The sequence below is a fragment of the Danio rerio genome, chromosome 25, assembly GCF_049306965.1.
Source record: "Danio rerio strain Tuebingen ecotype United States chromosome 25, GRCz12tu, whole genome shotgun sequence".
Classification (NCBI taxonomy): domain Eukaryota; kingdom Metazoa; phylum Chordata; class Actinopteri; order Cypriniformes; family Danionidae; genus Danio; species Danio rerio.
Genome location: NC_133200.1, coordinates 12,029,106 through 12,043,924, shown reverse-complemented (window position 1 = coordinate 12,043,924; position 14,819 = coordinate 12,029,106). Strand labels below are relative to the sequence as shown.

At 37.9% G+C, this 14,819-nt stretch overlaps 1 protein-coding gene and 1 long non-coding RNA gene across 51 annotated transcripts in view; one reads left to right on the top strand and one right to left on the bottom strand.

Moving 5' to 3' along the window:
* The window catches only part of akap13 (A-kinase anchoring protein 13), a 197,600-nt gene that overhangs the window by 86,160 nt on the left and 96,621 nt on the right, over positions 1-14,819 (bottom strand). For all 50 annotated transcript variants that reach the window (XM_009297839.5, XM_021470632.3, XM_021470634.3 and 47 more), the window contains exons 6-8: positions 11,631-11,817; positions 8,944-11,308; positions 6,063-6,136 (exon numbers count right to left, since the gene is read on the bottom strand). In XM_009297839.5, the coding sequence (XP_009296114.1) occupies positions 6,063-6,136; positions 8,944-11,308; positions 11,631-11,817 (2,626 nt within the window). The remainder of the gene's footprint in view (positions 1-6,062; positions 6,137-8,943; positions 11,309-11,630; positions 11,818-14,819) is intronic.
* LOC141380909 (uncharacterized) lies at positions 5,716-7,765 on the top strand. Its single transcript, XR_012400281.1, has 2 exons — positions 5,716-5,863; positions 6,034-7,765. It is a non-coding gene; the product is annotated as an uncharacterized lncRNA (long non-coding RNA).

The window sequence follows — 14,819 nt, the reverse complement described above, 5'->3', positions numbered from 1 at the left end:
AAAGTTGATACAAATTGGTACGAAAATGTACGATTTTAAAAGGAGCCATGGCACCAACCACTAAATCCAACCGTCATTGGGCGATAAGCTAATCATACTAAATTGGTTAAATGAGATTGTATGAATTCACACGAATTAACCACTAAATCAAGAAGTTGGTACAATTTGTCACGGAAATGTACAGTTTTAAAAGGAGACATGGCTCCCAACCCCAACCCTAAACCCAACCATCATTGGGGGATAAGCAGATCGTGCTAAATTGGACGAATGAAATTATACGAATTCATAGCAGTTACAAATTGCTGTTAGATGGTGATGAAAATATAGCACACATTACACTTGGTTTTGTACTTTTAGAAATGTTTAAATACTTATGTGTATTTTTGATAAATGCACCGCCTTTTGTGTTCCACGGAACAAAAACATGGGTTTGGATCAACATGAGGGAGATTAAATTACTTTCTGGAAGGACAAAATGAGAGAAAACAAAGGAAAATGAACTAAGCCAAAGAAAAAAAAACAAGACTTGAAAGGGGGGAGCAGAAGCACAGAAGTCGAGAAGAATACAAAGGATATTTCCATCAGCAGTCGAGCCAACAAACAGATGCATGAATGGAAGGAGTGTGTGTGTGTGTGTGTATATATCAAGACCAGCCTCACTGGTGTCTTCAACCCTCCCACTCCAGCAACACAGCCCTTTTGCTTTTCTTCAACATCACGCCATTCTTACACTTCACATTCCTGCGCTTGAGAGGCGGCCTTGTCCCTTTTTCAAGTTTGCGTGCGTGTTTTTAAAGAACTGTTTTCCCAGGGGTGGTGAGTGTGGTTTAATAGTTTAGACGTTTCGTGAAAAAGGAACTCCTTTAAAGAGGGGTTCCCACAATGCATCTGGCCTGCTACATGAGGGCAGATAAAAGCAGTCAAAAAAAAAAAAAAAAAAAAAAGCTGTGTCAAAAGAGAATAGGCTGAACACATGCTGCTGGTGGTGCATTGAGACCACAGTCTGTGCTTTTTTGCCCTTGTTTCTTTCTGCAACACACATGTAGACTTCTAGACAGCACATCTGGAAGGAGTTATATCACTTATAAACACTAGAGGGAGCCACAGCTCTCTAGACGCCAAATGAGAAGCTTAACAACAAGCAAACATCCTATTATCCATCATCAGAATAGCATTTTAGGATGACATTATCTAAAAAGCAGTTAAAATAAGAAGACGAAGCACGTGAATTTAATTCAAATGTAAAAATCCTCTTCAAGAATAGCTTTAATATTATGTTGTGGTCTGGCTGGAAGTGTTATGATGTATTAATTCATCAACGAACTCCAAATTAAATAATTGAGCCTTTCTGATGTGGGGAAACACACATCAGTCATGAAATGTGTTAGCATAACAAATCAGTTTCAGATTTAACTTCCAATCAGCCTCAATAAATTATTATGATGATTGATGACAAGAAAAGTTAAACCAGGACTCAAAAAAGCTACAAAATGACTCAAAATATTGAGTTTAATCGTGCTAATGGACTTTTCCAGCAAGAGCAAAGTTAGCATGCTAGTCAAAGTTAAGATGCTCTATAAATGTGGCCCCTGCACTTATCTGGAGAGTCTCTTAAAGATAGAATGTTCCAGTGTAATTTCTTTCAAATGCTGACAATGTAGCTACACAGCCTCATGATGCAGTCCAAGTCTGCATGCCAGACAGCAGATAAGCGAAAAAGTAGCCTGTTTTTAGAAGCTAACTAGACACAGTAAGCTAGTTTGACAAGAGAGGTGATGACACGCTTAAAAATGAACAGATAACTGATAACTAAGATCTTTTTTGTTATTATTTTAGTTCAGACAATGCCAGAACTAAAAGCATGCTGCTTGAACAGGCTAACGGTAAGACTTAACATTCCCTGCTAATTCTTCAAAAAGAAAGTTTTCCCCAGACTGAATTAAAATTTGTTATGTCTTTCATTACTATCACTTAAGAGAGAAAGAAAATATTTCATCGCCCATGTTAGAGTGTACTACTATGAAAACAAAGAGAATATTAGCCGCAACATGCTAGCGAAGACAAGTATCAGTTTGCATTTCTTTTACAAGGCCTGTTCACACCAAGAAAGATAACAATAAAGCCAACTAGATTAGCATCCATACCATCAAAGTTTATTATGCTGTTTATTATAAATGCATGTTGTTTTATTTTATTTAACTGTTTATTTATTTGGCAGGGACAGTGTAAATTAATTAGCATTTCTGCAAACGCACCAGAATTAGCCAAAAGGTTATTTTTCTGTTATCCCTGGACAGTTGTTAAAATTGTAATTATGTTGTCCACCAATTTAAATGCTCTATAAAGTTGGATGGATTCTGGTTGGCTGAGAATGTTTGTCATGCGTTAGCAGGAAAGAATTAAGCTAAATGTTCAAAGAGATTCCAGTTTTATTCCTCTGACTAGTAAAGGTTTCTCATAGTAGCATAGTAGCATAATTATTAAAACTTTTTAAGAAACATTTAATAGCCCTTTTCACACAATGATGCCAGTAAATATCCAGAAAATTTCCAAAACGACTTTATCCGTAAATTTATAAAAAATCTGTTTACACAGGCAAGCATGTTCCGGAATTTGTCCGGAAAAGACCATTCACACATCCACTCCAAAATAGAGATAAATTCTGACATCATTAACCAGAAACAACCTATAAATGGCAGTGCTTGTATTTGTAAACATAGAAGAGGTCTGCCTTTTCTTGATGGTTTCACTTTTATTTAAAGCTTTAGCATTCATGCAGCTACTTTTGTCTCAGAGACATCCAAAAAATGCGAACCGCAGCTTATGTTTACACACTTGACTACATTACAAATTATGTGGATGAATAAGTACAGTGAACAACTTGAAAACATAAAGAGGAACACTTTTGCACGGTAAAATGTTCATAATATGTGTGTGTGCTGGCGCTGACCCGCTCCTTCACGAGCACATGTTAAGCAACTGCAAGAAGCAGAGCTTGAAGGTAAACAAACAGTGGATTATCATAAGCATTTTATTGATAATTTTTGACACCGTTGGCATTAAGGAGGAACAGAGACATCATCTGATTAACATCTAGCAGCTAAATGTAACTGGAAAAATATTTAAAGGCTTTTATTTTCATAAACAGCGCAGAGGTGAATGTGTCTGAATGTTGTTATTTTCTGGAGTACACGTCTTACATCAGTGTGTTCTAATCATGAATGCGCTCTTTCCGGCAATCTTCCTTCTGCGTTCACATAGCTCAACGTTCCAGCAAATTACCGGTAATGTTTCAACTTCTCTTTCTGAAAAATTGCTGGAACGAATTTACCGGTATTTTCAAAAAGGGCCCGTTCACACATACAGACCTTTCCAGAAAGTTGAAAGTTGAAAGTGAAAGGGGATAATGTTTGATTTTCTTTCACTCCCTTAAAGAAAGTTCACCAAAATTAAAATGACCTCATGGGCCATGAGTAGGCAAAGTTATTAGTCACATATTTCAACAGACTTTTAGCCAATATTGAGTCTATTCATTTACTTGTGTAAATGTGTTTAATATATTTAGTTCATTTTTTTTATTTATTTCAGTAATAATATTGACTAATATGAAAATATTCATATGATTTTTTACAATACAGTTCACACCTATTTTCTGTCCTTTAGTAGATATATCATATGACAAACTTGCTTTGTTTACCAAATAAGTGGATTAAACTAGCTTTGCATTGTAAACATTTTTTTAACTTTTAATTTTTTATTTTATAATTACGTTTTTAGTAACTAAAGTTCCAAAATTGTTCCACATAAACCTGCAGATTAAAGCACATTATGCATGACTGATGCATATATGACGTATGACGCAAGATATGCACATTGTAAGAGCACAGTATACTGCATAACGTTATACAGTAACACCATGCCAAGTAGTTTACTTGTTTGTTGTCTTTTTCTTGATAAAATGTGGTGAATGGTTCCTGTGAGACGAATTTATTTCCGGAGCGTCTGTTACGAGTCGAGAACATCAGGCATGCATAACATGTTGTCAGGAGTCAGTTAGTAAGTTTACAAGGACACCAATAATTAAAATTACTCTGATTAAGCGTCTACCATTTAAACAGCAATTTTTGATTAATTTAATCTGATTAAGGATGGCCCGCACTCACATTACATTCGGGCCTGTGCACGCTTACGTCAACGATGATGCACTGTTCAGTAGAGAAGTGCTCTCGCTCAGTACAGTGGAAATTTCTCTAATTATATTGTTTTAGTCATTTGGGATGCGGTGGCACACAGTCAAATATCAAACAGATCAGCCACTTTTGACGCTCATAAACAGTCAAAGTCCTCGTACTGCAGGAATTAGGAGGTTTGCTGAAGGGACAGTCCCTTAAAAGTCACGTCTCGCTTTCAGTTTTCGGGCTTTGGCATGTTTGTACTCTCACACAAGAGTACCCCGCCAAAGCCCAAGTGAACCGTGCTCAGGCACACCTCTTCCAACCGGGCCAGGGCCAACCAAGTAAACTGTATCTGAGCCCAATTCCGAGGACTCATACTCCACAAACGATCCGGGAAACGGGCCTGGGCACGGTTCGGATAGCATAGTGTGAGTAGGCTCTTAGCCACTAAATCAAAAAGTTACGAATTGCGGTGAGACTGCGTTGGGATTTTTACAGCATTTTGCAATCGGATAGTCTATATACACATGGCAGTTTGACACTATTCTCTGCACCTACCAAGTCGGCTAAGGACCACAGACGCATGAATCACGAAATATTGAGGCTTTTTCCCCATATGTCATGCGGTATCAAATTCCATTAAAACAACACAGTTGTTTATGGTTCCAGCAGTTCAGAGTCGCATCCAATATCTCGTTTGTCACGCGGGGATGCATGAATTGTTCCTAAATGAAAGTGAAAGTGCCAATCTGCAGTTAAAGTAGACAAAATAAAAATGACATACCCAAAATTACATGAAACTCTACAGGAAATGTGGATAGCGCGGTGATGTAATGACGTTAATGACGATCTATGTGCAATAACACAAACGGGATAATAAAAGAAACACTCAAAGCAACTCATGTAAACACCTTATCATCATATTGTCTTATTCAGATGAAGACAATTTATTTGATTACTAATGTCCATGTAAATGTAGTCAATGAATGTAGTATATAATTTAAAAAGGAGAAATATTTGGTGTTACAAAAACACAATTCGCTTTTTTTTTTTTTTTGATTTATGCACTTTTAAAAGCTTCAAAATAAAAGTCACTATCCAACACCATTATAGAGCATGGCAGTATAAAGACGCAATTTAAAACTCTTCTGACTTTGTTTATCTGACAGAAAAAGTCATATACACAGATAATTTTATACAGCAATTTTCATTTTTGACTGAACTATTCCTTTAACAATGAGTTTTGATTATATCAGGAACCCCCACAGCAACCAAAACAACATGGATTCCCACAGGAAGATGACAAAATAAACAACCGAACCATACAAAGGAATCATCTAATCAGCAGCTTCCAACGCTTGAAGATAGACATCTCACTTTATCACTCTTGCTGGTCCGCATAAACGCCTAAGTTACCACATCTTTCCCTCCCTTTGAGTTTTCTCACCACTGAAATCATCCCTCTGACACACAACTGGGAAAAAAAAGGTGTTCAGGGTGATGTCATCTTTCTTCCATGAGCAAAGGACAACACACACACACACAACCGACCAACAGCATGAGCTACAGGGTGGCAGCGTTCCCATATCTGCCAGTTTGACCTTACAAGACACAGTTCAGCAGTTCCAACTCTGACCTGCGTCAGAACGCTGAAGCACCAGGCAGATAAATCAGATTTACGACAGAAGGTCAGGTTAACATCCCTTCATTTCTTTTTCTTTTTTATTTTCTGCTCAGTGGAGCCTTTCGGGAAACTACCACCTTCCTAGCTACTAAGAATTCAGGGTGGCTGCAAGCGAATGCTGAGTGAATCATACCAAGAGGTCTACATGTTAATGATTTATTTACTGGATGGCAGGTTGAGGATAATAGCCAAGGAACACTCACCGCTTCGGAATTTGCTATGTCTACTGAGGAGTCTTGGTGTCCGTCCGCTGCATCCTCTGCTGAAGTGCTGTCATCTGTGAGAAGGAATCAAGAAGAGCAGATTTAAAAGGTGTAAAAATCTGCAAATGGTCAAACTTGGTCTGGATGGTTAGGTTTGTTTGAGCATGTACAAAAAAACAAAATGTTTCATTTGAATAAGTTCAACAGTTTCCGGGAAATTCACATGTTGTGACCTTTAACTGAAACCTCCACAAATCAATTTGTAATTCATTAACTCAACGGCTGATTCATGTTGGAGGAGTCAACATTTCAGTGGTGTGGGTTGTTTATTTTTTACTTAATATAAAAGAAATTGTGATCCCGCTCATGAAAACGGTCGTCTTCATTTTATTTCACATTTGTTATTGGGGAATGACGCAAATGTTTACGCTCAAAGCCTTTTTCTGTGTCTTATTCCCTCCACTCACTTTTTAAGTCACTGGTTTTTATTGACGTCATCATTCTTTAGCCAATATTCAGTTACTATAATCATTTACTCCTTTAATCATTTCCATTTACTAGACCATTTTCATACAATTTAAGTACCACAAATACCACATTCACTAATTGGTTACACCACAATATAACTATAACAAGAATTATCCATGATATAATCATCTTCAGTGCATAAATCCTCAATTTAAGATCAAAATACACCTCACTAATCAATTTTAAATTGCATAACAATATAAAAATTCATACATAATAGTTGACTTTTTTACTTTAAATTAACTAGATTTATTGTATACAATGTTAAATAGGAATTCAAACGATTGTAATTTTTTTTAAGAGAAAACAAAGAAATCATTCAATCAAATCTTCATTCATGCACAATGGGGTCAGGTTAGGTTTGTAAAATAAAAACGCTTTATTTCAATGATTCTTTGTTTATATCACCTCTTTAATGAGACTTAAACCGCATACTTCATTTATTCTTATATATTCTTATTGTTTGATGTCATGTCCCAATTTATTAACAAGCCTCACTACTGAAGAGGTTATATCTTGTGATTTTACGCTAGATTTATGTTCATTATGTTGAAATTTCAACTGCTGCAATGATTTTCCTGTATACAACGGGTAAAAAGTATTGAACAAGACATGATTTTTCTTGGTAAACTTATTTGCAAAGGAGTTGTTGGCATGAAATTGACCCAGATTTTGGTAAAAATACAAACATGTCAGAAAAAAAAATTGTTACATGTAATAACAATGGAATGACACAGGGAGAAAGTACTGAACTGATGTGTTTTAAACTTTGTATAAAATATGATTTTAGTGATGACAGCTTCTTAACACCTTTTGTATGAAGCAGAGCGTAACATGCATTGCTCAGGTGTGATATTTTTCTCTCTCGCAGACATCAAAAGTGTCTAAAAAATCTTGACATTTTCTGTGAGTTTTGTCCCTGATCTTTAGTTCTTTTTTTTTTTTTGGACTCTGTAATCTCTTGGACTCTTGGTCCTGTAATTGGCAATGCCATTCTAGCAGCTTTCTTTTCTTTTCTGAAACCAATTAATAGTTTTTTGCTTGTGTTTGAGATCATTGTCTTGCTGAAATGTCCACCCTGGTTTCAATTTTATCATCATGAAAATCTAGGTTGTTGGGACTGAAGCAGCTAATATCCATTTTTTAGTCTGACTATCGAACTATTGAGGGATTTCCGCTGCTGTCTGGGCTTTCCATGCCTTTTTACACCTCCCTGTCTTCATGTGTTCAATGCATTTTCCCTGTGTCATTTTTTTATTGCACATGTCTTCATTTCTAAACCAATTTATTTGTTTTCTTTGTATATATGGATTGCTTAAGTTGTTTCTGACATCTGGTGAATATATGTTTTCTGAGAACAACGGTGAATTGTAATTCAGTACTTATTTTTACCCACTGTATATATCTTATAACAGCAACATTTAAACATCAAATTACAGGTCTAACGGGTAATACAAGATGCAATTTAAAATCATTTCTGTCTGAAGATTCACATGATGTGACCTTTAACTGAAACTTCTAAAAATCAATTTGTAATTCATTAACTCAGCTGCTGATTCATGTTTCAGGAGCGAACATTTCAGTGGTAAGGGTTAATCGTTTATTTAGAAATGAACAAGTTGTGATAAAATTGTTAAGCTGACAGATCATATGCATTATTAACGCTAAACCTTTTGACAAAAAGGAAGTGACTTATTCCTCCTTTCCAAATGAGATGCACAGCTTTGTGAACGTGATATAAATAAGTGAAGTAAGCAGCTATTAGTAGAACAATACCGATTCTCATCTACATGAGCTGGGCGTCAACCTCATGAAAAAAAAGACAGGCAATCTTTAAACTGTTTGATTCTATGATGTGAAGCAGAGGTGACATCAATAAGTTGCCAGGATACCGTGTGCTGCAAATACACACTGTCATTTGCAACACTCCCTACACTATGAACACTATGACCTGAATGACAAGGAAGGTATTTCCCTCATGGATGGAAACCTAAACCACTGATCAATCAAAACCAAAATGGCTTTCTTTTAACTGACAACACAGAGGCTCAACGTAACTAAAAATAGAATGACAGACAAAATCTGAATAAATATTGACTATAGTAAAAATAATAACTCAATGTGAAATCAGTGTGCAAGGCAAACACCATTGAATTCTCAAGCGCGCACAAAAGTATGTCGGAATAGAATGAAGCTAATGACAAATTAGCTTCAGCTGTGAACAATTGGACTGGAATGACATGACAAACAAACTTCATTCTTACAAAAGCATGGTATTATGTAATAGTGTTAGACAGACTAAAAAAACTAAGTATATTATCATCTCCAGATGGATAAAAATAAATTGCATTACCTGTGATTTGATCCACACACTGTTCCTCAGAACATGGCTGAGGAGTTCCACTGTGCTCCATCAAACTATCAGGAGAATCTTGATGTAATCCATTCAGGCAATCAGGTGTGTCTGACGGCGGCGGTTCCTCAGGCAAACCATTGTCTATATCCACTGGGGAAGTGTGTTCCAAATCCTGATGCAATCCACTATTAATATCCAAAGGGGAAGTGAGCTCAGCTGTTGAGGATGAGGCATTGAGTGGGTCAGACATGGAGGAGCTCTCCAGAACTGAACAGCTGGTGGTGTCCATAGGAGAGGACAGACAATCCTCAGAGATGGTCGTCTTACTCATATTGGTAGCCATGTCAACACCTTTGTCATCAATGGGAATTTCAGCACATATTGTTACTCCATCAATTAAGGGGCCCTCAGAAGGTCTGCTGCCTTCGATTTCTGTTTGAGGTAAAGCACAAGACAAGTCTAGGTCATTCACACATTCAGCAGGTTCTGAGGATGTGTTTGCGCTCTCCTTGGAGGATTCTGAGAGCTGGCAGTGTGCATTGGATTCAGCACAATCATTGTTTGTGATTTCCGATGGATCAGGGAGATCGCTGATTGTTTCCTCTGAAGTGGAGTCAATTTCCCTTTCCTGTACAGGTTCCTCTGTGGCAACATCCTTAAATCCTGATTCCCCTTGCAAAGTTGGCAGTAAAATAGATTGTTCCTCTGGCTCAATTTTTTTATTTTCGTTTGTGGCATCTCCAGTATATTCCTCAGGAATTAGCTCAACCAGTTTAAGTGAAGAGTCTGGCTGTTCTATTTTTTCAGTTGCCTCTTCTTCTCCTAAGAGTGTTCCTACATTTATGTCACCTCCAGTACATTCAGAAGACTGTACTGTAGACTCATCGTTTTGGAAATCACCTCTTATAAAACATTCAGAGTCGATAGGCAAAGAAGACTCTTCAAAAGGTTGAGATTTGTCATCCAAATCTGAGACATCTGAGACAATAATGTCCTCAACTGATTCCGGCTCTTCCGTAAGCTCTTTAAGGTCTGGTATCCTCTCACTGGGGGCTACCTCTTCTTTGCTTCCATCAGGAGGACACCCTTCATTCTGGCAAAGTGAAACCTCTGCAGAAATGTCAACAGAAACCCCTGCTATTGCATTAATGTCACCGGTTGAGTTATTTAATGAAACATCCTCACATTCTAATGCAGTTTCTAAAAGCTGTGTGGATTGATTCGGCTGTTGAAAACTTTCTGTAGTCTCAGAAAAGGGGTCCAAAGCTGGACCTACATGAGAGGAAGTCTCAGGAACTGGTGACAGACCTTGCTGAACCTTATGCACTGGTCCCGGTGCCATGTTTGGCCGTAGACTTAATGATTCCAAAAGATCCCCCTCTAAAACGCTAAATCCAGAGTTCTGCTTTACACTAGCGTCATCCGCAACCAAATCAGCAGCTGACTCAGTGTTGCCTTTGGTGTGTTCGCTGAGATTTCCTGTCTCCGTCTCTAAGAGACCATGTGGCTTGTCAACACTGTCAGAAATAACGGTATCCTCGCTTCGTATAGACAAAGTAACTTCAGAATTTACCTGAATTAAAGTCAATTTAGCTTCATCTGTTCCCTCTGAGCATTGTGTAGGCAACTGGGGCTCAGTCTCACCATCGTGCTGGCTGTTTCCCTCTAGATTATGGGAAGAAAGTGCTGAAGAATATGAGTCTATTTCCTGGTTGCTACTCATGTCCCCTTCCCTTTCCTCTGGTAAGTCCCCACGCCAACAGACATCTGTACTCCCCTCACTCTCCACCTCCCTTTGTGTAGGCTGACCAGTTTCCGTGGGGAGGAGACCCTGAGATTGTGCGTGGCCCATGTCTTGAAGCCCAAGGTTGCCAGATTCAGTGTTATAGTCCTTTTCAGTCTCTGACCTCTTCTGGCAAGCCTCTTGCTCTTCTTGCTTCCCTTTATCAGGCTGTGAAGCAACCCCCTGCTTGGCACTGATTATGCAGAGCTCTATATCGGCTTCCTCCCGCTGGTTTCCACAGGAAGGGGCACTGAAAGCCACAGAATCACCATCTACCCGCCGCTGCAAACAGTCAGTCTTATCTAATGCATTCCCTGTATCTCCTACAGCTGGCAGGTCAGGCTCCACGTCCCCATCCAGCAACTGGACATGATCTCCTGTGCCGTTTTGATGAACACACAATCCATCCTCAAAGGTAAGGCTGTTTAAAAGCGATTTGCAAGTTTCTTCTTGTTTGTTGTGCTCCTGATGCTCAGGTTCCACTGAGTTGGGCGGAAGGCAGTCATCTGTCTCTGTGCTATTACTGGAGTCTCTATTGAGAATCAGCAGTGCTGACTTATGCGGTGTTGGAGGATCTTCCTGAATAAACAAAGTTCAAAAACAGCTATTAAAAAAGCAGCACATCTTATACAGCCCTCATTAAAACAGACATTAAACATTTACCCAGAATAAAACGAGCACGGGTGTGTGCAAAGAGAGCAAAAGAGAAAGTCTAGTCTGTGAGCTGCATTTAGTCACTTCCTTTAGTCACAGATAGCAACCTCCTGCAGAGTTCTAGCACAAATGCAAACAAACTCTGTTGACCGTACCCAGCTGGAAATAAAGCTGTAATCTTAAAGTGACAGACCAAGAAAATGAGACACACCTACAGCCACAGAAGACTCTGAAATCAATGACTCACCTTCTGATGTGACTGAATGAGACGCTGGAGCTCCTCCACATCACACTGAAGGCTTGGTGGGGAGCTCCTGGGCACATCCTCCAGGGTAAGGGTGTAAGTGTTTAGCTTGGGGTGGTGTTGCAGGACTCTGCCTTCTGGGTAACACCACTTAGATGTTTTCGTCTCCAGCTCGGGCAGATTGTCAACCCTGCCCAACACAAACATAGCAAACTTTGAGAACGCCCAGTCTCAAGGCACTGAATCAGCAAGGCCACACCCAACACACCTACATAGGACGTGACGTATGAAACAATGATCATTGTGGTGTCCCATTCAAAACAGAATGTCAAGTGTGAAAAAAACGATCATTTAAACAACACCAATTATAATGCCACACATAACTTCATTGTTTCGTTATACAAATGACCTCTCACCAGTGTAAAATCTTGTTCTGCTTTCTTTCATAGAGAGAGAAACTGCTTGCTTATATTAAAGGTGAATCTGAAGTTCCTAATGGCAGAGTCAACATAGACTAGCAGTAAATATATTCAAGGCAGGCACGCAGCTGAACATTGTGTCTTAGTAATAACAAATGACTAAGGTGGAACCACCTATGTTGGGCTCATTTCAAAAAGGAGAAAAAAAACTTAAGTGACAAGCTATGAAAAGAAAAAATTGCAACTGTTTGTGCGCGTGAGACAGTGGCTCAGAATGTCCCCAGGGACCTGACACATGGTTAACAACAGGAACTGTTTTCACCTGCTCTGTAGGTCCAAAGGGTATCCATAGCAACCCTGTGACATCACTCACAGGAAACTAAAGAATGCAAAGTGAAAAAGAAGCTCTTAATGTCTTGCGAGCCTGAAAGAAATATTTTATGTGGCCTGGGCATCAACAACATGGCTGAAAAGTCTAATATACAAATATAACAATGGTGCAAAATTACCATAACATAATATTATTTAAACATAACAAGAGATACAGACTTAAGCAGAAATTCTAGTCAAAAGCACATCAAAGTATCTATGAGAAACCACCCATGAAACGCAATGAGCTTAGAGAGATTTGAGGCCATTTCTAAGTGTGCGCTGTGGTTCAGTACACTTCTTTTAAATGAGGCACTAAACCAGAGCACTTAATGGCCTTCTTTAACAGACTCTTGAATCACATGCTAGCACTCACTCTGTCTCTTCCTTATTCTTCTTTCTGTGATCACATTTCAATGGGTTAACCAAAACAGAGCTGCAATTGACCAGGCTGTGTGTATTTATAGACATATTTTGTATATATAATTGTAGATACCATATTCACCACCTTGAAATGATCAGCAGCAGCCTCTTACAGTAAAAATCTATAAGAAATATATATAATTATTTAATTTGTTTCCACCTGATTTGGTTTAGTTTTCAAAAACTTAGTTTTATTTACTGGATTGTATTTTTGATATGAATTAATTTTAATAGATTAAATTTAAAGTAAATAGCTCAAGGTGCAGTAGGTGATCTGCCAAAATGCTATCCGTTAGCATAATAGCTTTGAAAACACAGTCCCTCCCCTGCAGTCCAAAGCTATGCCTCCTGAAATCAGAAACGCGCACATTAAACATGACAGCAGACAACCCAATAAATCATGTCATTCGCCAGTTAGAAAAGTTTATAGTACTTTATAATATCACACTTCCCAGCGAAAAACTGTATTATATCTAGCACGTTTTCAGTTGTGTAGCAGGCAAAACTTTTCAATGTGCAATATTTCATGCATGCAAGGATCGCTGGTCTCACTCTCTCAGACGCTTTGTCCCAAAGTGACATTTTATGCTTTGTGCTTGGCCAGGGGGTGCAGGAATTACACTTATTACTAAGCCATACTTACATGCTCGTTCAGACCAAACATTGCAAGTAGCATGGTAAACAATATAGGGAGCGCGTCACAGGTGAATATATGTGAATGTGAATAATAAACCAGCTTCACGTGCATCTTTTCGGCAATTTTCCTTCTGTGTTTACAAAGCGCAGCATTCCAGCAAAATACCGGTAATGTTACAACTTCTCTTTCTGAAAAATTGGCAGAACAAATTTACAGGTATTTTTAAAAAGGGCCCGCTCACACATACAGAACTTTCTGGAAAATTGCTGGCAATTTATGTGTGAAAGGGGCAATGGTTCAGGATTTTAAAAAGTTTTGATTCAGCATTTGTTTTTACCACTGTCACTCTCTCGTGTACGTACAGTTCATGCGCAAATGGCAAATCTGTCTGCATGAACAGAGATGCACAGATGTACAAATCTACATTTGCTGACAGAGAGTTTGTGCTACTTATCAGAATTATGGGAATTACCAGCCCAAATAATGTAAACATGTCAGGCCAAATAATTCAAATGAATCACTGACTTCTGCTCTCTTTATTAGTTTAAAAAAAATTATTTACAATTTAAAACAACATCTTCGGAGATCTTTACTACTGGAGATAATGTTGTCCTAAAATTATATATATATATATATATATATATATATATATATATATATATATATATATATATATATATATATATATATATATATATAATTTTTTTTTACACAAAAAAACATCTTACACATATCTTGGGAATGGTATTACAGAAATGTTGGCGGTTTTAAAACCTTTAAAAACTTTTCCTAACCGCGGTATACGTTGAAATCTGTTATCGTCCCATGCCTAGTGGAATGTAAAGAGACTTTCAACCAGCAAAACAAAAAATGTTTCTGAAGACAATCACCCACTGCACCTTTAAATAAATAAAGTAATAAAAAAACAACATGCAGAAACATTTGATTTCACTAACTTTAAATTAAACTAAATCTAAAGTTCAACAGGAAATAACTGAATCAAAATTATAATCGAATACACTACAGAATAATTAAAATTGAACATGAATTGTGAACTTGTATCTTTTTTTTTTAGTCCCATATTTTGTTATTTCAAATGAACTTTAAAAAAATGATAAATGATCATAACAGTGCTCATGCAGAATTTTAATTGATGTGAGGTCACAGGAGTACACCAAGTGTACATCAAGTATAGCTCCCCCAGCATTCGTGAATTTATGACCAGAGTTCAGAAGGGGAGATTTGTTTAGTTTTTTAACCCTGAGGAGCACAGTCTGCCCCTGTTTTAAGAATAGTCAAGTATGGGAACATATGGAAGCAGTCCCATGCAGGTTTGCTAGCCAC